This window comes from Pocillopora verrucosa, chromosome 4 (genome assembly GCF_036669915.1).
Source record: "Pocillopora verrucosa isolate sample1 chromosome 4, ASM3666991v2, whole genome shotgun sequence".
NCBI lineage: Eukaryota > Metazoa > Cnidaria > Anthozoa > Scleractinia > Pocilloporidae > Pocillopora > Pocillopora verrucosa.
The window spans coordinates 20,923,935-20,948,551 of record NC_089315.1 but is presented as its reverse complement, the minus strand read 5'-3'; the positions used below and the strand labels follow the sequence as shown (position 1 = coordinate 20,948,551).

At 37.3% G+C, this 24,617-nt stretch overlaps 3 protein-coding genes across 5 annotated transcripts in view; 2 read left to right on the top strand and 1 right to left on the bottom strand.

Moving 5' to 3' along the window:
* LOC131773121 (spatacsin) overlaps positions 1–14,143 on the top strand; it is a 43,911-nt gene extending 29,768 nt beyond the window's left edge. For 2 of the 3 annotated variants that reach the window (XM_059089092.2, XM_059089091.2), the window contains 18 exons: positions 1,131–1,317; positions 1,616–1,833; positions 2,250–2,387; positions 3,104–3,277; positions 4,455–4,643; positions 4,924–5,040; positions 5,889–6,197; positions 8,079–8,216; positions 8,570–8,630; positions 8,945–9,115; positions 9,844–9,986; positions 10,333–10,440; positions 10,909–11,077; positions 12,062–12,094; positions 12,792–12,865; positions 13,095–13,244; positions 13,532–13,689; positions 13,963–14,143. In XM_059089092.2, the coding sequence (XP_058945075.2) occupies positions 1,131–1,317; positions 1,616–1,833; positions 2,250–2,387; positions 3,104–3,277; positions 4,455–4,643; positions 4,924–5,040; positions 5,889–6,197; positions 8,079–8,216; positions 8,570–8,630; positions 8,945–9,115; positions 9,844–9,986; positions 10,333–10,440; positions 10,909–11,077; positions 12,062–12,094; positions 12,792–12,865; positions 13,095–13,244; positions 13,532–13,689; positions 13,963–14,143 (2,718 nt within the window). The remainder of the gene's footprint in view (positions 1–1,130; positions 1,318–1,615; positions 1,834–2,249; positions 2,388–3,103; positions 3,278–4,454; positions 4,644–4,923; positions 5,041–5,888; positions 6,198–8,078; positions 8,217–8,569; positions 8,631–8,944; positions 9,116–9,843; positions 9,987–10,332; positions 10,441–10,908; positions 11,078–12,061; positions 12,095–12,791; positions 12,866–13,094; positions 13,245–13,531; positions 13,690–13,962) is intronic. The other variant, XM_059089093.2, reaches the window with a different exon arrangement.
* On the bottom strand, positions 13,529–24,609 carry LOC131773123 (protein Mis18-alpha-like). The gene is made up of 6 exons (XM_059089096.2): positions 24,421–24,609; positions 23,554–23,620; positions 21,654–21,740; positions 17,777–17,812; positions 16,995–17,091; positions 13,529–15,248 (listed from the first exon to the last, which is right to left on the bottom strand). Exons 1-6 carry the CDS (start codon positions 24,584–24,586, stop codon positions 15,069–15,071), a joined length of 633 nt encoding a protein of 210 aa, XP_058945079.1. The 5' UTR covers positions 24,587–24,609; the 3' UTR covers positions 13,529–15,068.
* The window catches only part of LOC131773122 (importin-11), a 54,903-nt gene continuing 54,764 nt past the window's right edge, over positions 24,479–24,617 (top strand). The window contains exon 1 of the mRNA XM_059089094.2: positions 24,479–24,537. The gene's annotated coding sequence lies outside the window, so the exon portion shown is untranslated. The remainder of the gene's footprint in view (positions 24,538–24,617) is intronic.

Genomic DNA, 24,617 nt, shown 5'->3' with positions numbered 1-24,617 from the left:
ATATTTGCCTCTTAAAATGGGTAAATTCTTAAGAGGAAATCGTCAGTAGTTCAAATTTTGATTGATGAGCCATTTTTGTAGTACATATCGGGCCCAAAATTAGGCCTTCATTCCTTACATGTTCCACCTTATGTTCCATTCATACCAGGTAAACACGTTTAGTTAAACCAGGTTTAACAGAGTGAAAATTAGAAACAGAGAACTAGCAAACTGAATTTTCCATAGGATTCAAGTGATCTCTAACTTGTATTTTCTATGTGCTATATTTGACCTTCACAAACATGACACTTATGTTAGATAACATAAAATAACCAATTTAAGATAACATATAAGAGACAACATAAGATAACAATATGTTATCTTATGTTGCAATATAAGACGACGTAAGTTAACCAATGAACTTCAATGACTTTTGACCTGCCGTGTTTGCAAATAGTTGACCAGACAAGATTTTATCAACCCTTGCTTGGTTGTTTGAGTTGCTCATCTTCTCTCTCATTCTCCTCTTGATCCTTCCAAATCCCAGTTTTTCTTTTTGATAAAGTTTGCCTGAAGCTAAGTCTTATTTCATTTTGCTTAGGCGTCTTTCGGACCCCGTCATCATAAAGAAGTGACTTACCTTCGAGACTTAACGCGGTGGGGAACAAAGACATTAAGTTCTCCCAAAGCGATAGACCATGAACTTGATAGCCAGCGCAAAGACTCAAACCATGGCTAATCCTTGCTAAACGAGCGCAACCTGAAACCAGATTGCACAAAGTATCACATGAGAAGCACTTGACTAGACTTCTGTACCTTTAAAGGCAACAAGAATTAATTCAACCTACTTGTCAGAGCTAGATTTGTGAACTTTTTCTGTTGTTCAATCCATAAGATACTCAAATTTCGCACTGTTTGACTTTGAGAAAGAGATTATCGGTAACTGTTGTGATTACCCTTATATGCGAAGGTTAATCTAGCTTCAGAAGCTTATTTTCTTGATGAGTGCTCAAGTTCATCATTATTCAAAAATTCTACCTGTTTAAACTAGAAGCGTTGACAATGCCCTTGTCACCATGTTCCCTAATGTGAGTAGTTGTTACTATTACTTGAAATTAGTTGTGTTGATAAATGATAAACTCACTTTGTAGTTATCATTGAAAGCCATTGCCGACAAACACGAGGCTGCACTCAAGATTGGAAGTTTGAAATGGCTGGAAGAACTGACTTGTCAAGTCACGAAGCATATGCTCTCACGCTGTGACAATGCCCACCAACAGGGCCATTTACTTGCAATTCTAGCAGCAAGCAAGTTTGGACGAAACTTTGAGTGTAAAGGTTTGTCTTGATCACTTAACTTGTAGGGCATAAGCAAGAGATGATATTCACAGGGTAAAAAATCTTTGAGCCCCTCTGAACGTTTCCTTTTTCTTTGAAGAAAAAGCACACCTAGAGTTGTTAGAAAATGATGAAAAATTGTCTAGCTCTAACAGGATGGTAAGCTCTATTAGAATATACATCCACTTCCAAGAGGACATCTTTTTTGAATCTGAGACAATTAGATTTGAAGCCAGATATTATAAATATGTAGCCCCTTTGTTTACATACTCTGGTTCTGTTTTGATTTGTATTTTAGTACCCGCTTATTGTGAGCTCCACGAAGTGAGTAAACTTCTTCACGGCACAAATACGAACATACGACTTGAGGTAATGGTGGAGCAGGGAGATGAAGCTGACAGCCAAGCTGAGAAGGAAAGAGTGCTTGGCTCCCTGCTCAACACTAAACAGTTTGCAAAGGCCAGAAGGTATGCTGAATTGATGGGCTTGTCGAATGATCACATTACAATCAAACAGGTGAGAAGACCTCAGTAGCATTACCACACTTTGAATGCAAAATGGCATAATTTTTTTCCTTATCTTTTTGAAAAAAAAACATGCTTACTGGTAGAAGGGGCTCGCAGGGATAAAGGTGGCTCAACAAGGTCTATAACTAGTCAAAATTTGATCTTGACTTCTTAAACCCAGCCTTTCAAGACTGTGAATTCTGGAAAGAGTTAGGTCATGTAACTGCACATCCTGCTTTAGGCACAATGAAGTGTTCATCAAATAAATACACATTGATCCTTCAATTTTTTGACATTCCTGTTATTTATGATAAAGTCTTCAAAGTAATGCTAAACATAGTCAAAATGATAGCAGTCTGAGTCTGTTATACGTCAACACCTCCAACAGACCTTACACTTCCCTTCATTTCTACTTTTCGGCTGTAGGTTGATGCTGACTTAGAAATTGCCAAGAATTCCATGTTGTGGGAAATAGAGCAGGGAAGACTGGCTTTCTGGCACAGAGCAGAAAAGTGCTTCAAAGGCAATGGTTGTAAGGCAGACACTGCAGGCTCATTCTTTGAGGTGAACAACATTTCTTTTGTCTTGCTCCGCTAGCCTTTACAGAAATGGGTTCACCAAACAAAGTATCCGTTCATCTTGAATGCAGAAAAATGAAAGTGAAAAAGGAGCGATAAGTTTTGTGAATATGTGATTCAATTCACTGCTCTTGTGGGAAAAAGTCAGTTATTGACCGAGCGTGCTCTTTCAAGGGGGCTGGATATTACCTTCTTTGTAATTTTACCTTATGGACCACGAATGCAAAAAAATGAAATTTTCCAATTCATAACTTAACATGAGAAGTAGTTGAGACACTTCGCGTGCTCTTATCGGTCCATAGGTGTTATTAGACGAGTTTATAATCACAATTGTAAAGTATATTTGAGGAAAATTCCTGTAATACTGAAATTTTGCAATCACGCTTGGTCTGTAAGGCATATTTTATGATTCTCACACAAGTGCAGTACTTTCAACTACAGCGTGAAGTCATCTGTCAGTTAAATCACGTCCCATTTGTTGCACTTTTTCATCAAGGGCCATAACTTTTATCATGATTACAAATGACCTGATGGATTTTAAAACAGATAGCTAAGAAGAGCTGAAAGGAGGGTGGAAACACTTCTGAATGTATTAGGATACAACTGTACCAATCTTTTGAACTGCTAACTGTTTGGATGGCCGAAGTTAAAATGGCCAAAGTCGGTGGATAAAAATATCTGATTTATTACTTTACCTTGCAGAACCAAGCTAGCGATACTGAATTGTCATTTAGTGAACGCGCTATGCTTGTTGGGATAGCTGTGAAGTGGTTTTCAAATCCCTCCTCTAACCAGCAACCAAGACCATTGGTGGAGCTGGAAGATCTTCAAAAGAAACGCTGGCTGTATAAGATACGAGCAGAGATTGAGAAAGAGGTATAAAATCTCAAATGAATTACACAAGGACTGTGATACAAGCCATAATAATTGTTAGAGGAAACTCACGCTGCATATGTCCGTAAAATATTTTGCGATTATTTCTTAGTTTTAGACATATGGCTAAACATATTGAAAACTTATTTAAGCCCAAATACAGTTGAAATTTAAAACAGTATGTAGGATTTTCCTGTGAGTGTTTTCAAACCTTGGGATCATAAAAGTTCTTAAACGAAGTCACATCAGTGAACACGGTAAAGTCATTCCTCACACTAACTTTAGAGTGCACCTTTTTCTTTACATCTACCTTAATAGAGTAGACAGACAGAACACTATACTCCTACAAACCAAACAACTTTATTAAACAACTCATAATATTCTTATTAAGGAGCGACTCCTAAACGCACTACTGGCAGTAATTATTCTTATTAAACTCACTTAAGCCCACTAAAGACTATAACTTATTTCGCCACTGACACAATCTCTCAATTGTCTCAAATTCCCCTGGAATGCACAATCTCTGAAGATCTCTGAAGTGTATCACAGTAACTCTCTCGGTATAGCATTCCAGGCAATTGGTCACTGCTAATAAAAGTCCTTTTTTTCTTTGTACATTTACAAAGTATTTTAGAACATTCCAGAAGCTTACAACACAAGTCTTTGGTAGTATGACATCATAACTACATAACCCAGTAGAATTTTGAAGAAAGTTACATGCTATGACAGTAGAAAGTTCCTGTACGCATGTAGAGAAATTTCTAAAAACTTACTCTTACAGTCTCTTTAACAGTATACATATTGCAAAACAATCTTGCTTCTTTAGTGGAAAGATCGGATTGTGCAGCGAACTGACTTTATAAAAAAATCTCAGACTCATTTATAGAGAGAAGAACTTGCAAATTGTATCGGTGTTCAATAACTGGAGATAACTTATCTTTGAAGGAGAATATCATGTGGGTACTACAAATAGACCAGAGAGAGGAAGGGGCATTCAAGGGTGGACCAATTGCTCTGACAGGTCCTTATATGCTCGGAAGTATAACTTTGCGAACCTATGGTGCTTATTCTTGAGCTAAAGAATTTCCTTAAACGCATGCTCTGTGGATGAGTTCCAAAAAGTGAAAGTGGTCAAACTCTTTTGTGCCTTATTACATTCATGCTCTTTTTCCCCTTTTAGGGCAGTTTAACCAGATCTGTTAGCCATCTAGAATTTCTTTCGCACGAAATGGAACTGGAATTATCAAGCGAAGTCAAAACAAACAGCAAAGTTTTGATTCCTCTCAAAGCTGTTGATTTGAAAGAACTAATACAAGAGGATACTGCCGAAGGACAACTTCACGGTGAATGTCCACTGGAAACCGACAAGGTTACAGAAAAATTTATACTAAAGAGATGTGCATCAATACCTTTTTTTTTTTTCAACATTGTTATGGTTTATTGACGATTTGTGTGGACATTTTAAAAATGCATTTTATTTATGTTTAGGATTCATCAACCTTTCCTTTTTTTTGCCTTTTATTCTGCCACAAACTGCTGCAACTTTTGAGCTTATTTTCATTATTTTCCAATTTTCTGAAGAATTTGGTATCTTGGCGGTGAATTAAGTACCTACTTACTTTTCCCGTTGTTTTGATTTGGTTTGATAGGAAATCCGAGCGTTGGAAAATATCATCGGTTGCCTGTTGGAACATTGTCATGTGAGCCAGGCGCAATGGCTTGCAAGTTTATTCAATCACAGTTGTTTAGCATTAGACGTGGTCATGGTAAGACCTTTCATTGTCAACTTATCAGCGAGAAGAAGGAAATGTTAATTTAAAATCAATCTTTCTTGTGCTGGCTTAGCTGGCTAACAGTGTTAAAAGTCCTTACATCCTTGTCTTCAGCAAATGATTCTAGAGAAGCTCTCTCCTTTTGTTATTGGTTGCTGTTTTCTGTGTCATGAGTAGTTCACTTGAGGGGTTTCCACAAGGTAATGTCAGCCAATTAAGTTCATAATTGAACGAAAAAGGAAACAACAACGAGCTATTGTTTAACTCTTGTGTTGATATATCTTACATAACATTATAACACAGTGAGGGTAAAGAACTAATAGCCTCTTCTAAAAGATAAACGTAGACATTCATCTTCTTGCGAGTGAAACATTCTACAAGGTCTAGGGTGGTAGATAAAGGGAGGGGGTTAAAGGAGGTGCTGTTGGTAGGAGGTTCTGGTGGGAAACTCGAGGTACGACTATGCTCTTTGGTCCAATAGCAAACATGTTAAAATATACTTAACGCCCTGTCATAACGTGGAAACTTCTTCTCTAAACAATATTTCAATGTTTTCTATTGCCAGACATTTCCCATTTGATCATGACATAATATATACCGGTGAGGCAGCGGGGGGGGGGGGGGAAGGAAGGAGATGGAGGGCACAGCTCCCCCCTCCCCCATGCTCCTCGTTTCAGTGCGATTTCTATTGTTAGCAAATCTTGAAATTGACATATAGAAATAGTTTCATGCACTTCTAAAACTTTCACAAATGGATTACAGCCACACTAAATACTTAAAAGACAAAGAGGTTTATATTCGTTAGGGCTTGTATTAACATACCTGTCTTAACTCTGCATTAGTCTTGCATTCACTTGGCTCAAGGAACACGTTCCATGGACACCTTAGATGTCCATGTAAAAAGCCTTCTCACCAGAAATGCTCAGAGACGTGAAAGCCTTGGAAGAGCTAGCCCATTCACACGGTCTGGTAGTTTTATTTTCTCATCGTCTTTCACGGAAAAGACTCCAAACGAGCGTCACGACTCCGTTTCTTCATCTGATTGGGTCAAAGTTGAAGATATCATCACTACCATGGAAAGCCTGGCTTTTCACAGTAAGCAGGGAAAGAGGTGTTGTTCCTGTGTCATCACCTGCTACAAAGTTGCACAGGTAAGATATTTATTTTATGGCTTGTACCTGTTGCTTATGTAACGTGCACTCTTCTCTCTCGTAAAGCCCACTCGCTGACTATTTATAATGTAAATTTGGAATAAAGCAAAACGGCATTCAAGCGCTGCTTCTTCTTTTTTTTTCTTTTTCTTAAAAAAAATAGAGGTTATATGAACCAATTTTAAAACACTTTGTGAGAGTAAATCACCCACAGCCAACGTTTCGGGAGAACAGTGAAGGAACAGGAGGAACAAGGGACAGGACCAAGAATAAAGTGAAACTTTGAATGAAGAGAAAAATAGTAAAAAACTAGACGAAGAAAAATGTTTTCTAAAAAAACATTTGTGAATGATGCGAAGACATTTCAATGTATGTTTTCGTTAATGACTCAGGGAAGATAGACGTTTTGGACTTACTTTGCTCGTTGCCGGAGTTTAACAATGCTGTCCGCAAAATCAAACTTAATGTCAGTAAGAGCCACCTAACGTGCCACCGTTTTCTGACGTAGAATTTCATGTGGCGAATTCCCAATAAACTTTCTCGTGACTAGGAAATGATATTTGTCTCTTTCAAATAATCTGTTAGACGCCAACATTCCAAAACAATCGGTTCAACTGAAGGACGTTCGATGTTTTCCAAGTCGGATAAATAGGTCAAAGTGTCAAATACCGCCAACCTAAAGGTTTTCCTTTACCAGTAAGATGTACAAGTCTGAAGCACTCCTCTGCATTCATTGACGTTTGGCTGTTGATTCTTGAGCCCTAACAAATTTTATTTTGTAAAGCAACTAGTAATGGTAATAGGACTGAAAGGATCCAGTTTGGTCTGTATTCATACGGGTGACTAACAAAATTGGACAACCGTGAAGTGGGAGTAACACATGTTAAGTTAGAGTATATATGAGTATATATGATCAATTAATCAAAACTATGACAAAATTTTTATTTAAAAGAAACAGTATTTAACTCAGTTGATGAAATGTGTGGCAATAATGTGCACATATGACGCCTACTGTCCAATAACAAAGGCTTGAAGCTTTCACTCTCAAATTGGGCTGGTAAGAGCCATTTTGTTGAAGTTTTTGATAATACTTAAGTACTTTGTAATCATTAGTTATTTTAACGGTTTGGCAACAGATGCCCAGCTTAGCACATAATACAATGACAAGAAAGAACGATCAACTGGAAGATTGCTCGTACCCCGACTGATCGAACAATCAGCCTGGCCATTTTAGCTGGCACGAAAGTCCAGTTACGTATCTATCGAGCTTTGATGGCGGGATTTCTTGATTGGAGGACTAACTCTAAAGGTTTTCGACTTATTTCAAGCGAGATTGTGTTAAAAGAAACCTGGGGCTTTCACTGTACTAGGTGGATGGTTTTTAACTGGTCTGCCCCATTAGTGATTTTTTGGTGAAGAGCGGCTCAGCACCGGACTTGTCCGAAATCGACCAAAATTGGCCATCCCTCCTATATCATTCTTTGCGCTCAGATGCCTGTCCATCACTAAACTCTTGAAATCACAAACATTTGCTATTTTCAGGTACAAGAACAACATACAAAGCATTTCTGGTGCGTTTGATCACTGTCCTCTACAAGTCTTACAGCCATTACATGAATATAGAAATTGTCCGAACGGCAAATACCCGGTCAAACTATTTTTTGTACTATTACGTGTAATATTTCAAGTGTCTTGATTTGTTTCTCACACTGTGCTTAAAAGTCGTTTCATCTCAAGTCTGGGCGCCATCATTTTTTCAGGAAAAGTTAGCTGAATTGTACTTTTTTGACACAAATTTTTTTTATAATTCCCTTTCAGTCAGCCTTTGATATCTGTTGTTCAATTTTCTGAGTTTACCGAGTTAGTTATCATCTATTCCAGACACTAGGGCAAGATTACGAGGAAATTGTGAAAAAGAAGCCCCTGAAGGTGCTCCATTCGTTGTTACTTTCTGGATTTGACAGCCGCTATAAAATGATGGAGGGTTATATTAAAGCCGTTCAACTTGATTCTGTAGAGGTAACATTTTGAGTTGCTATGCTGAGACATGATATCCCAGTTGAGTTTGTCGACAACTTAACATTAAATCTTCCTAATCATAATAACTTGGGTGTGAAGAATTGGAAGTTGGAGTTGAATGTGTATTGAGTGGTTGGTAGATAACCAGTTGAATAGTCATATAAATTAAAGGTTTCTGTTTGAGGCTCAGAAATGATTATGATGAATAAAAAAAGTTTATAAAGTAATAAATTTTTAGCGCAATTTTATAAAACATCAAAATATTTGATGAAAATATTTGTGTATTATCCAGTTTGCAGTTCTATTATTGTGCGGGCTTAATCTCTGACAACTGCAACATTTTATCCAATTAGGTAACTGAATTTTTGGCCAGTATCATCTTGAACTCTCTCATCGTTCACTGCACTGGTGAAGGTATATTTTTTGTATTGTCTGTCTGTTTTCATTCGTTTCAAATGCCTACTTGTTTAATTATTCAGTTAGCTTTGCAGGAGTAAGAAAATTGTTTTAATGTTCTTCAAGCTGGTCACGTACCGTTTCTCTTTTTATCCTGCAGAAAGAGACAGAAATCCAAATGAAATTTATAGAGCAGTGTTTTTATAATGGGTTTCAAACTTGTCTCTCTCTCTTGGTTGGAGAATTGACGTTTTAGATAAAACTAAAAGGAGTGATATGTATTCAATGGACAAGTTTTGTGGTTCAAATCCATAATATGGTGTTGTATTCAGACATTTCAGGGAAAGAATACAGTGACTTAACCGTAAATGCAGCACCGTCTTGTGAAGACATAAGTCACATGATTCGCTTGTGTCCCGACTATTCCGTGCTGGGCACTCGACTCTTAGATGAGGTTACAACCTTAATCAACGAACATGCACCAGCAACCATCCGTACTGGAGGTATATAATCTTTTTTCCTTCTTTTCATGTTTGACAGGCTATCAGAGTCATGAAAGATTGGCAAACAATTTTTAATCAGTCATTATCATTTATCACTACATCATTTAAAACCAAATGAACTTTGTATTCAAGTCTTTCCTTGCACTCTAAGTACCCATTCTTCTTTAGCGTCTGCATGCCACGGCCAATTAATTGAAATTGGTTTACGACTCATTGGTTTACCATTCTCGAGGTCAGATTGTTTAAAAGATTGTTGGCCGGTCTTGCTGTGCTCTTTCTGATGAGATTTAGAGAAGATGTACAGTCTGAAAAGAACCACAATGCGCACTACGATCTACGATGTGAAATTTGTAAAAGAGTGCGTCTTTAGCGTCTCCGGAAAGTGTTAATGGCAATGCCAGTTATTGATGTTAATTAATATTATCTTGGATACTATGGCAGATCGTATCCCCAAAAAACCAGTGTTTTTCTTTCCCCCAGTGGCATAATCCACAGCATCGGATTTTCAGAGCAACACGACAAAAAAAAGTGCTGGGTGTTACGTGTATCGGGCAAACTCTCATCTATGGATCGTTCTAATTGTTTGCTATTCGTGATTTTAGCTTCTTAGAAAGGATTAGGCCATAATGGTGATATCAGTATTTCAGTAATGTGCCCGATATGTAGTAGTTCTGTGTATAAATGTGTTGTATCTCGAAGTTTGCACATATAATTCTGTCTTTCTACAGCACTGAGCTTGAAAGTGGAATTACTGGTTCGCGCCCATCAATGTCACACTTTAGCCTGTAACATGGAGGGTATTGCAGCAGTTCTGCGACATGGACGAGTACTAACAACTGCTTTGACTGAATCCAGAGATTACATGCTCATGGTAACGTGTTTCAGTACTTAAAACGTCTACTGATACTTCCACTGATTATGTATGGCCAATGAAGGAATATTCTTTGTAATACAAATGAATAAGGGGAGTAAGTTTCTAAAGAAACTGTGTTGCTGCGTCCACGGGAGAGTATAACAGGGTAATTTAGCATCATCAACCGGGTTGGTAACGTAAATTGGCCACCGTAAAGAGTTACAAAGCTGATGTTTCGAGCGTTAGCCATTTCTCTGACGAAAGACTAGCTCTCGAAACTTCAGCTTACGATGACCACTTTGTGTTATCAAACCAGTTGATAAAACTAAATTATCTTTGTAGAGACAGTTTTCCTTTTTCATAGGTTCGTTTGCTCACGGGTATCGGAAGGTTCAATGAGATGTCTTACATCATTGACACACTCTTTGAGCACGAGCACTTTGAACTTCTATGTCGGAAAGGAATTGACAAGGTAACACGTCTTTTAATAATACAACTGTAACCATCTCTCTCAAACTGACTGCACTTACCTACGTGAGAATTTACGTCAATAAAAATATTGCGTTATTCTGAGTCACTGTAAGCGTCCCCAAAGACTTGTCTACAAATTGGATGAAAGTGTAAACCCAAAGAAGTAGAAACACCAAAGAGAATTAAAGTTCTTTGATTTTCTTCCTTTGAAATAAACACAGAACTTCACTGACACGACGAATCGAAGCTGACAAATCACAGTTGACAAAAGCTCTTTTTAGCCTCACAAGCCATCACATTCCCGTTTAATTAACAAATCAATTTCCAAAAAACAGACTTAGAACCAGACTTAAAACACTCTTAGTGCGGTTTATAGCTTATTGGCGTCTTTTGCATATGTTCTCTTGTTTCTTTTTTCCATGTCTATTACGCTCCATCAATATTTGTTTGTTGCTGTTTTTTACTTCAGGAAAATAAGCTGAAAGTTGCACTTCTTGATTACTTAAGAAAACAACATCCGGAGGATACAGATAAGTTTTCTCTGGTGGCGCATCACTTTCGCATGTACCGTGAAATTGCTCAGACTTTGGAGGACACCGCCGTCAAACAACTGGCTAGTTTAGGAAATTGTTTCCCAGGTACTTTCCCTTGATACACGATATACTTGGTTGTCAAGTGGACTTGGTTATTGGCTTATTGAAGTAATTTTGTTTGAAATGTGCTTCGTCAAGAACACTGGAAACTGTTTCGAAGGGTCAAAAGAGGATATTGCTTTTCAGGAAATAGCTAAGTTTTACGTTTGCGCCCCATAAGGATAACGTTACAAATGTTTGAAAGGCAACATTTCAAAATGTGGTTGCCAAACGATGACCAGGTAACAAATATCGAAAAAACAAATATTTGAAACAAAGCATCATTTTACAAACTTCCAAAGGGAAAGCCATGGTATGTTACAATGGATGAGGCTCTTTCCCTTTTTGGAATTGAAAAATCCTATGTTCAGTACCTTACGCTTCTTTTTTTACTTCCTATAATAGGTAAATGGAAGGCAACTTTCTTATTTTTCACCCTCAATGATTAATTTTCTCATTAAAGTGCAGCTCCTGATATCTATGTGGGGAATTAAGCGTTAAGAAACTTAATTATTTCACTACTACCCCATTTTACCATATCAGGGCAACGGAACGGGCAACATGTGGAATGATATTACATAGTTTAACAAATGGCGGCACTCATTGATCCAAACTTTTATTTTAAGTTTTTCCTAATTTAGGGTCGACTAAGAAACAATCTTTTATGTGTATCAGGTTCTTTTAAGGATCGCAAAGAACAATTTGATGGTTTTGTCTGTTTTGTTTCCATCTTTTGTGCTACTAATATGTGATCGTCACAATGCTGTGATAAGGCCGCGGGAAGTATTTCGAAAAATAAAGCCAAAATACTAGAAAATGAAATAAGAGTGGAATGGTAAATCTTTTATTCTATGGTTTAACATATAATACGAGCAGAAAATTTGCTACTCATGAAACTCACAAAATATCCGGGTGGGTATTATATGTTAAACCATTGAAAAAAATGTATGTTTTGAGCCCCCCTTATGACCCTCTTTTTCTTTGTTCTAGGTAAGAAACACGGTCAGGGAAATGCTGAGAAAGGTGGGCTTGATCTTAAGATTCACTAAATTATATATATGCTCCTCGTATCATTTCGGTCTTAGTTCATCAACAGACAATGTGAAGAGTTTTCATATTGTCGTGTGTCAATGAAGAAGAGTTGTTATATTGTCATGTGTCATGAGACACGACAATTACTGGCAATTGCTGGCAACTGGAACTATAAATGCGCATGCTCACTCTAGAATGAACAAGAAATTGAAAAGGTACGCGCAGTGGAGAGTCCAGTGTGAAGAATTTGGACGGCCAGCATGTACGTTTACTTTTCGTTAAATCAAGGAGGTGAAGCTTAAAATAATTTAAGTATTCAAACTGGAATACATGTACTCCGCATTAAATAGACTGAAGTGAAGTCTTTTGGACCCTAGTAGATGATCTAAAATCAAAATCAGCCTACAAAATAAAGATATGTAAACATAAATTAATGTTCCGCACTCTTTAAGTTATTTTCGCAGTTGGATCCAGCTTTACTTTATTCAAAATTTAAATTCTGATCGGCTTTGTGGTCATTACATTAAACAAATACCGTAACAGTAGTCACCTAATTTGCAAGTTTATGCCGTTTCCCTTTCGCCGTTAATTTTTAAAGAATAAGTTATGCCTATGTCATTCTGTATTTGTTATCAAATCTGTGTTCTCGACTAATTTGGCTTTCGCGACCTTTATTAAAATGCTCCAGGAGCTGCAGAAGTTTTCGTCAAACTTAATTCCATTATGAAATCCTTCTGCTACGCTTCGGATAACTATGCTAAGGTAAGTGGGTAACACGCCGGTGACAATCATTATATCAGTGAGATAGTAATCTTTTTTTCCTGTCTGTGCGTTTGTTGTTGGGGCTGGAGTCAAAAAAGGAATGGGCGTGTTGACTCCAAACCTTAGCGAATGATTCTCCTATGTTTATTCTCCCATTCTCACCTGTAATCCTAATCTCTACAGAAAAAACAAGGTTGGTAATCTAGGTTTCCTTTCTTGTACTCATTAGGAGAACTGCTGGCGACATTCACAGACCTGTCTTAAGAATGCAAGATTGGTTCACCTACAGATCCAGTTTCTTTCCTCTGGAGTCACAGTAGTAAATTTGAACGATGTTGCTTTAAAGAAATTCCTCGCCCATCACACCCATTTTTTTCAGGTCAGAAGTGTTTGCATCGCAAATTGTTTTTATTTGTAATGACAGTTATTGGCATTTATTTAGTTAACAGCTGTCCATAGATTGACGATTTATGTCCTGTCTCTTAAACATGGATTGTCCATGTGTTCATGGTAACCGTCTATCTTCACATGATGTTTGTGCTTTTATGATGAGTTATTTAATAATACCAACATTCAACTCAAGTTGGTTGAATAGTTGGTAGTTACACCTGGTACTCTAACTTACTGATACTCTGTTTCTAATTCGAATACTCTTTTTGTGCCCAGTCTCTTCTAGTCGCTGATGCGTATAAAAAGCGTGACATTTCCTTGTGGGTTGATGCTATTTATAATCAAGTAGTGATGAAAGGCAACTTCAATTACCTTCAAGACATGAGCTCCGCCATGCCTCTCGCCAACAGTCTTTTTGTTGATGTCGTTACCAAGTAAGTAACACAATCATAAACCCTGTCGAGTGACTAACAGCTTTTAAGAAAGCAATCCGCTTCTTTTCGTGAAATTCGAATTTGAAATTTTCAACCAGAGTTCGCTTCAATACTCACCTTACATTATTCAACGTTGTCTGATCGGAGAAGACAGACTGCAACACTAGTCAGGGGGTAAGAGAGTCAAAATACGGCGGTGGGGATGAAAATGGTTTTCCTTCCTTTACTAAAAGAATGGTTTTCTAGGAACTAATAGTTGTAAATTTTCCTTAGGTACAAAAGTGAAAATGCACGCACATCTCAAGCAGCAGTTAATATGAAAAGGCTCTTGGGATTTGTTACTGATGTTAGAATGCGCTACAAACTAGCCATAGATCTGAACTTCTGTGACCTGGGAACCAGCATTCTTGAGGGAGACGGAGGGGCGTTTTTGAGAGATGTCATGGTTCCCTGAGTAAAGAGTTTCAAGGAGCACAGTATAAAGGCTCATGGAGCTTAAGCCCATGTTAAGCTGATCATGTGCCACTTCTGTAGTATCGTCTAGACATCACTTAGTCTTTGATCACTTTTTTTTAACTATGTTTGCACTTTCATTTAATTCTTTTAATCATAGCGCAACTCCGTCTAGCTAAGTGCATGGTTAGTCCTTTAGCAGTTAGTTTTAGTGTAAAATTTTGTAATATAAATCAACTTAGAAATGATCACGCATCGACACTAAACATCGTAAATAACTCGGGTATTGTTACCTTACACGGAGACACGAACTTTTTTCCAAGGGTTAGTCGAACCACAATTATGTTTGCAAGATCCTCTTTGATCCACTCCACATTTCCTGTCCCAAACCTCACCTTTGGTACTGTTATAGAATCTACTCCCATTATTAATTTTCTTAATGATAGCCCTCCCATACCACGCAATGATTGATCATACATGTACCATTGTGGAAACCCGGAACATGTTTTTAATTAATAAGTGTCATTGTTCAACAACGGAAAGATTCTCAGTCAACGCCACGATTCACTAAACTACCTCACACTTTGAGGGCAAGCAATGTAACAACAGGAAATTTCATTATGCCTCGAAGAGCTGTTTCTTAATTTCATCAAATTTTCACTATTCTTTATTTTTTTTAAATTTTTTTGATTCAGTAGCTTGATATTTTTTCCTCATAGGTGAGTGCATGCCGCATTAGAACTAACACTTACATTACTCTAATAAAGGTGAACAGAGAAAACCGAGATCGACATAATTAATATATGAACAGTTACAGTTTAAGTAGTAACAAGGTCAGCTGGTAAAGAGCATATATGAATTCTGTTAAAATCTAACCTAACTAAGGTAGTCACACATACTCGAGCCAGCTATAGATTGTATGCAGTTTACTTTCTTCTCTTTCTGTTCGCTTTCTTAGTCTGGTTCTCCTTATGTGTTTCACTTACACCGTTGTAACCTTTCGTGGTGAAATTTGTCTCGTTATCCTCCATATTTACCTTGTTGCTACGAACTTCATTTTCCAGTAATGTCAACCTCTCTTCCAACATGAGCAGGACACTTTCGATCTGGTGGATAAACATATGCATGTGTTCAACCCGACAAATGTTGCTAAAATAGAATGATTGATCTATTTGAGTACAAAGCTTGTTGTTTCTTTGATAAAAGCACCACGGGGATTCTTATCTCTTGGAAAACATAACGGTTCGCTCTATAAAGAACAAATCAAAATAGTGAATTCATATAACCTGAATGAGTTTGCTTCTAATACTCTTGTGAGTTGTGACCTGTTTGGGCATCCATAAGTTATTCAAGTGTTCACAACTGTTCCTAATTGTTTTCTCGCTGTAATTTAGTAAAAAAAACTCGTCAGCATATAACCAACCAGTTATACGAATTCACTCTATAGACAGAACTGTAACTAAACCAAGAGTCCGTTAAACTTGAGTGACAACTCACCAGTTTTTATGGCTTCTGCCTCCTATGGAGGCGAAGCCTTAATGTTGTCTCGTTCAGTGAGTGAGGGTAACAATAGAATACGAACGACCTCTTCGTCTAACAACGAAGTCGGCCGAGTTTTACCAGATATTCCACGCCCTTGGCTTTTGTTTGTTTCGGAATATCTTTGGTCGTTCAACGCCTAGTGAAGATTTCTACGAATCGCTTCGATTGTTACAGAATGTTACACTGTTTTTCGGTGCTACTTATTGTTTGTCTCGTAGTGTACTACAGAAGGCGATAAACATCTCACAACCATTTCAGAATGGCGCGTGAAAAAAAGAAAGCTTTACATCGCAGATATCATAAAAGGAGTGATCGGCGCATCATGAAAATTTAGAGGAGAAATTTTCTCTTTTAAGACAGAGCCTTTTACCGTTTCAATCAGCGAATTATTCCAAGTAGATCCGAAGATATAATTTTTTCAGTTCTAACGGTGACCACAATAAACATCCCTAAATAATTTCACAGTGGTGTCTCCGGCACGTAATTGAAAAAAAAAACTTTTTCCTTGCAAAAATATCTGAATGGGTTTGATCTGCACATCGTGGAAACTTTGAAGGAAAATTTTATTCATTCGAAAAGAGATCATTTTACCATTTCAATCAGCGACAAATGCTCAAAAAGCTGCTAAATTTGCGAAGCGAGCAAGGTCCGAAATACGATACGTTGAGTTCAACAGGGTGACGCCATTCGGCGGAATATTCACAACGAGGAATGCCTTTTTGTACGAAACAAAAGTCTCACAAAAATAGAATTGCAATGAAATTATACGATGATTTATTTGGGAAATAAAAATTAACAGAAGGCTATTTTAATCATTATTGGAGCCTAAGGATAGACCGACAGAGGAACAGTGAAGTTCTTGAGCTAGCTCCTAAAAGTTGTCATTACTATTAATTTTGTTATCATCGTCATTACTATTGTTGTTATTATTAGAATGATTATTTGTTAACATTTAATTAGTGGTTGGGCGTCAATTATTCACTATATTCTTGAATCACCTTTCTCTTGTGGAACAGGGCTCTCATAAATATGTAGGATACAGCAGGTTTTCTGTTTTGCATGCGAGACAAATCTGCAAAGCTACCTTATAGCATTATCATACAAACTCTGGTTCTTTTCAGTGCTATTAAGATTGTGTTATCTCAGTTGCCATATGCAGTCTTCACAGCCTTCTTTTAAAAGTGTATCATGAGCCAGCCTACTCCATAATATCCCCTAGTGGTGCCCTCCAGGATGTAGAATCGTTAATATTAATGAAAAGTGACTGATGAAGCTGTCGCCGTTTATGTATACAGGAAGTATAAATGTACCTTGTGAATTCCTTGCTGAAGCCCTTTAGCTGTTGGTAGGTCAAGAACTTCTTCTGCCGGCAAAGTCTGCATCCCATCCACAGAACCAACCTGATAGCTAAAAGAAAAACTACCTCAGCCATCACCATATAACCAACCGAACAACATTTAGTGGGAACAAAAAATGGAGCGGGGCAAATTTTCCAGTAGCTCCTCTATGCAAATTTTTATCTCGCTTTGACTTTGAACCATTAACACAAAGTAGTGAAAATGTTACCGCTGGCTAAATCACTGCCGCACACAGGTCGCCAATTTAGAGACATCTACTTCCGATGCTAACGACCATGAAATATCATAATATTAGGGGTAATTCTTGGGTGAATGAGATAACTTACGTAGTCTCCCATCCATGTGCGGGGCAAAGGAAAAGGGAGATGGCAAGATTCGAATTACATTTTACATGCCCAACTTATCACAGTATGGGTTGAACTGTGATACAGTACAGAGAGGGTATTGATGGCCTGACCGCATTCAGGTAAACTGAAAAATGCTAGTTCAAGTAAATAGCAAAATAGGTTTTAAATTTTGCATTCTTGGCGAGGCTCATTAATTCTATTTTATTTGGTGCAATTTCGAGAACTAAATTTCAAGGGACCAGAGCTACATCTGTGTTCACACAACTAAGAATTTCCACATGATTGTAGGTGGTATTTACGAACCTTAAATGACTGTTACTGTTTATTGGTTGGTTTGTTTGGTTATACCCCCACACCACCTACTATTATTTTTCAAGTACCAATTACCTTCTAGTATACTCCATATCCAAGCAATAAAGATTCCTGAAGGATGAATATAATACACATATGTACAGCTAATTTCAATAACGTTTTAAAAGAAAAAAAATCAAAAAACTAAATAGCAATTCAATAGCATATAAAACTACCATCTGACTTTTATCCCTGGCTGTCAACCAAATGTTTACAAAATTTGCACGAAAGAATTCCTTCAATTCCCTAAAGAGTGTCAAATGTTGTCAAGTGAATTGAAGCCATTCCAAAAAATTCTTGTTTGCATTTTTCCATGACTTCTGAATTAGACTCACCCAAAACCAAAACTCTAAGGGTGGTGAAGTCGGTTTCAGTACATGAAATAACAACAAGTAAGTCATTTGGGTGGAAATAAATAAAAATACAGGGACGTTGATGCAACATCCCTCCCTTTCCTGTTTTCTTTTCAGTTATCGGCGCTTATCACGTGTATTTAAGGAACTCCATGCATCTCTAAGAATCCTGCATTGTTTATTAAAAACACAGTCTCCAAATCACATACTGAGTTGTCCAACCTTTGTCAGCAAGTTAAGGTTACTTCCCACCTTCAGTGGCCGAAAAAAATCGATTTTTCTTTTATTCGACTAAACTGAATTCAAACAATTAGCCTAACTCAATCTGTTCATGTTGCCCTTCAGCAGCATAATAAAAATATAAAACTGTTCTAATAAGGGTTAAAACTGCTGTTAAAAAGTAAAATCTAAAATCCAAGCTTTGGCCGATCAACGGGATCATCAGGGATGAGAAAATATTCCGGGCGCGCTATATATATATGCAAAGAAAGTGTAGGTGAAATGTGTAAAATATGTGACTTACGTATGAAAAGTATAGAAATAAACTGTGAATGGAACACAAGGCTCTAATGATGGACTGTCTCTAGACAAAGGACCTCTAAAAGCGCTAAAGAATGGTCTATAAAATAAAATACTAAAATAGAAGCTCTACGAATTCACTACATTCTTCCCGGAAATTGAGTGTGGGCTTGCACTTTCTAATGTAAAATGTTTCATAAAGGCGTAGATCAGCTAGGTCGTTTTCGCTCGTACTAATCTTGACATCAATACCTTTTCAGTCTTTGTTCTAGCAGGAATAAATATGTTTTTTCATAGACGAGTTTTCATTATTGAGATGTTCTTTTACGCGGTCGTGGATGAAGCGTGCCGTGCTACCAATGTATTATTGATCGCAACTGTTGCACGTAAGCTGGTATACTGCATTACGTCGTGAAGACGTCGTTAGAGATAGGGCATTTGTCTCTAGTGCATTTGCGCTCCTTGGGTGTGGGATAGGGCTTGTCTGAGCTTGAAGGATTTGTGGGCAATGCGTACCGGGATGTTTTCTTTTCTAAAAATGTTAGTGATCTTGTGATTGAGTCATTCAGAAATGAAGGAGATCTTAAAGTATGACCTGTGTTGGTAGGTTGAGGGTTTTGTTGGGGGTTTTGTGGGCGTTTTGTTTGCTCTATACTGTTCTCTGGATAACCATTAAGGCGAAGGATGTCGTCGAATGTGGTTAGGTGTTCTGTTGCAGATATATGTGAGGAGCATCTATCCTCGATGCGTTTCCATAAAATAATTTTTCTGAAATATTAAAAAGCACCCAAGTTATTTAGAGAAACGTATTTTTATAAAAAAAAGTTAATAAGTCCGGAAGGTGCCATAATAACGGAAAGGGGAGAATTCCCTAGAGCAATTTTCGCGGCAACCGCTCATCTCGGGGCTCCTTTTTCATGTCATTTCCATATTTCGTTTACATTGCGCACTTAACAAAATTCACACGTGGAAGCTCTCCTTCTGGAAAAATCTTTGCTCGTGGAAAAATCAAAAGAGGAAGAAAATCCTGGGTAAAAAAAAAACAAACCAAAAAAAAAAACAGGCCCGAAGAAGAAAGAGAGAGTACCATTCTTTCGAGAAAATAAAAAATTTTGTGACTGGTGCTGGTGGAGCTCCACGTTGGCATCCAGATTTCGACCAAAGAGGTCGCCGCCATTCCAAAGTTTGCCATACATAATGTTAAAAAAGACGTTTCCTTTCCTTAATGCAAGTACCAGCCTTGATACAAAAACATTGTCGATTCGTTGTCTTGCTTCTCAGCACATTTTCTGGTTTTTCATTTTTGCCGCGGGTTTTTTCCTTTGCCGTTGGCAACTTTTCTCATTATTGTGTCTTCCTCCTCAACGCTTCAATGAGCGATCGAGATAGAAAAAACTTATCTGAAAAGGGTTACTTTTCGAGAGAAATCTTGATCCATCGTCATTGACGCGAGGAGGTCCCGTTGTCCCATTGGTTTGCGGTTTCAGGAGTCGTAATAATCTCCTTGAGTGGCGCGAGTTGTTTGTAAACTTCTAGGAGTTAAAATCTCGTATTTGATTTTGGGGGGGAAAATACAACCACTTAGAACGAATTTATAGGGTATATAGATTTGACCGATTTTTGTCAAATTTCGCCAAAACATTCCAGGAATAATGACAAACGAGAGTGTGTTGGGAAATTTTGATATCTGTCCCGTGGCGTCCATTAACGCAACACGCCTCGAATATTTTTAGCTACTCTAACTTTAGCTGCTGATATCTAGACAACCAATCAGAATATCGAAAAAGCCTAGCACACTTTTGTTGATTGATGCTTTGTAAGTAAAACTGTGAAGCAAATTAGCTCGTGTTGCAGCATCCGATATCCGATAAATTCAACCGCAGAACCTTCCGTCGTTTCACGCCTTACAGGCTCCTGACACTTCCTTTAAAGAGAAGTCGCTTAAATTATATTTTTATCGTAAACTGCTGTTATTACGCGAAAACTAGCGCACGTACGAATTTTTCCCGAAGGACAGCTGCAAAGGTGGGAAGTAACCTTAAAAGACAGAGTCAAAACGAAAGAAATAACTTATTCATGATATTTCAGCTCTAACGTAATGATAATTTTCATGTCTGTGATCAACTCGAAACGAGGGCGTTGGAATTACTCATGGGAGCTGTACTGTAATCATTTACTGAGTTCTAGGTGTCCTCTTTTCAACCTCTTTAAGTTATATAGATGTTACGTATACTTCTATCGCAGCATGCACTCACCTAAAGTATATGAAAAAAATATCAGGCACATTTGAGGAACGAAGAAAGGAATATTGAAGAGGACCAAAAAATACTTTTCCCAATTATCACGTGTGATTGGACCATGCAAAAAGCTCAAAAAGCAAAAGATTGGCCGATCACTATAAGAGGGATAGTTCACATAGTAGAAGGCGATAATTGTCAAGAATTACGTTGATATCCGAAGAAAAAAAACCTTCATGGAGCCAATTTAAAGCCAAACACGATCATGGCTTCGTTTTGAATAGAGCCATGCCATCCACATAGATGATACCATGTTCCTTGAGCTACTGAGTATTGGATGTGGCACCATATGACAGCTCTTAGATTCATGGGATTCAGTGGTGGTCACAGACATGGTAAATGAAAAAAAGAAATGATATTATAAACCCTCTAATAATTTTTTGTTTTTGCTTAAGAATTGGAAGTCACCTTAAGTTCTGAGGTTTCTTATCCAAAGATCCTAGTAAACATTGTCAAAAAAAATTAAAAGAAACAGAGACTGGTGGGATTCTTTAGCTAGGCTACTTTATACACAAAGATAATTGAATGAAGAATACTCGCAACTGTCTACCTTCATCTGTCAAAGTCTCAATTGGGCCATCACTATCATACAAGTTTTTAAAAATTAAGGAAAAAGGGTGAAACAGCCCCTTAATTTTCATTTTAAGATTTGGTTTTGTTCCTAATTCAAGAAACAATAAAAAATTTAAATTGTACCTTATTACAGGTAAAAATACAACTCTTCAATCTGTAATAGAGGCCTACCGTAAATGGTCCAGTTCTTTTGGAGTGGTCTGGTAGATGCGACCAATAGGTGAACTGCAGGACTTACAGTGTAAAGGGATAAATGTGCTAGAAGATTTAAGCACACCAATTATTAGCAAAATTGATCAACCTTTAACCCTTAAGAGTGTCTAGCATGTAATTTCTCCTCATATTACCCATCAATCAAATATTAAGGTCAAGAGATTAAAGCAAATGATCAACAACTGCTCAGCTCTTGATTGTTAAACAAATTCTTCCAGTCAGTACTTTTGGAAAGGTATGGGGAATAGTAGGGAGAATAAGTATTGTAATGTTAGAGTGTATAAAGCTTAAGGAAGCAATATTTGTCAGCAAAACAAAATTGTGTGTTTTCTAGAAGTGGGAATCGCAAAGAATCACAATAAGCACAAGAATTTAAGACAATTGTTACTACTAGATAGTGTGATAAGGCAGTGGCCGACTTGCTACCTTACCTTTTTTTTCTCTCATTTACATCTCATAAACCTTCACTGAAAGTTTATGTAATAAATGAGGAAAAAAAAGGTAAGGTAACAAGTAGATATTTAAAGGAGAAGTATACTCCAGAAACCATATAGTTTTCTCTCTGCTATTGACAAGTGGCTATATCATACAAGAAGTGACTTTTAATTGCATTTGGAGATTCCAAAGAGTAACATAATTGCTTGAAAATAGCCATAAAACAAGGCATTCCAAATACAGGATTTATACAGGAATTTTTGGCATTAGTAAATTTTGGAGGCAATATAGTTATCAGTTTTAAAGTAGCTCCTTGGAAGCTGAAAATGAGGTCAAAATAGCAATTTTATATCTTCTTTCCACCAGCAAGGATTATGTTACATGAATTATTGAGGAATCAAGAAAGTTACATTTTACACTTTTGGTATTCTGACTAGAGGAAGATAGGGGCACAACTTGAAGAAACACCTCCAAAAACTTAGGTACTGAAGAGAGAGTGAAAAAGAGAGTCTTTATATGTAGATTGATAACAGTTCAGCCATGTGAATCTCATTAGGGTCCCCTCCAGGGGTATTGATAGAAAAGCCAAATAGTATTCTGTATTCTTGAGTGGACCACTATCCTCTTATTTCAAGACAAACTGATAAGCTAAACCAAGGCATTGGCTTCCCTATTGATCTTCTGAGAAGACAATGGTAAGTAGATGTGGCGAGACTCTCCACTAGTTAACCTTCTTGTTTTGATTAGGAAACCGACCAATGAAGTTTTACTCATGTCATTAGTCTATCCAGCACTGCAAAACAACAACCGTACGGGCTGTTTTAAGTTGGGAAGTTAAGCTGCACTCACACTTCTGTATGGCTGGAAGAAACTTCTGATCTGGCTAAACCAGATGGCATGTGTTAAAGGATTCACTGTGAATGCAGCAAAATTTATATTGGTGAAATTAGACAACCCACACTCGTTCAACAGATAGCATAGATTAGAAATCCCTGAAGGCTGAATGCCAATACTCAAGAAACATGGCAACAGGAGAGGTGTGCAACAGTTTACTGTTGAGAGATCAGCAATCACAACTGTTGAAAACCAACTGATCACAATCATATGGTGACTCATATCCAGTCAACTTCATGTCCTGATAAAGACTAGCAGTAATTGCAGTCGAATCAAAGTGAACCACATCATAAGTGAATTATTGGGAGACAAATACCAAAGATTCTCTTTAATCCATTCTTAATTTAAATTTTGAGTTCTCACACAGTGATAGAAATGAGCCTTTATTGGCTCAGGCAAGAAATTGAGTTACATAGCCACTCAACATGTTGCTTTCCACATGCTCAGAATCTTTGATGGTGATTTTTGATAGCTACTTTGATGTTTGAAGAACTTTCATGATTGTAATTTTATTAAACAAAGAGCATACCTGCCTATATCACTTTCTGTGGTCGAAGTCTCCAAGCATTCCCCTGAACATATAAATGGTGTTACTTCTAAATGAAAGAAAAAACAAACAAACAAACAAAAAACATTCAGAATACTATGCATGATGGTAAATTTACTATGTGCATCTATTTGATTTGGAAAATGTCTACAGGAAAGTTCATTCTTTAGGCATGTATTGCTGTAAGACCTAAACTCTCCTTCATGCACATTCCCTGAGTTAATTTCCCATTAACTTTGTGAAGTCAACAAGAAAAAGAGTGAATTTTATTAGGAGAAACAAGCATATGGAACTTTGATATTACATTGGTTTGTGCCCAGACCCTGAGGCCTTCAGTAAAATAATACAAGGCTGCTCAGCACTTTAGTGATAAAAGAAACTACAGAAAACAACAAAATGTTTATGTAACTGCTGTTATCTCTCGGGCTCCTGTTTCCCCGTCCCCCACCAGTCTCAAGTGAATTAATACGCCGCTAAACGGATAAAGTGCGCTCTGTTACTTTAAAAAGAGTCTTTAAATTTTCTATGGGTTTACCGGTGCAATAAACGATACGTTTTTGACCAATCAGGGTGCTCGTAGTCTCTCAGTTATTTCATAATATCCTGGGAAACCGATAGAAACTGCAGTCTATTCCTCAATGAGTGTGACCTTCTGCATTGCAGGAATTAATGAAGTTAACAACTTGATTCTCGTCACAAAAGAAGTATTATGTCAAAAAAAATTATACTCATTTGTAAATCTCTAGGAATTCAAAGAGCTTCCTTTGATAAGAGTTCACAAGACAACCACAATAATATCATGAAGGAAATAAGAATAATGCTAATAACGTTAACATAGAAACCACTTACTGTTTATGCAGATCATCTCAAGATCTCGGTCAGAAGAAACCCATGCGCAAGAATCGCCGAGTATATTATTACAATTTTTACACTGGAACACAATTGGAAAAGTTTCCTCAAATTGAGGTAAAGGAAATTCACTTCTCTTCGAATCTCTCCTTGAATTTACCGCCATTTTCTTCTTGGTATGATAAGTGGTAACTACT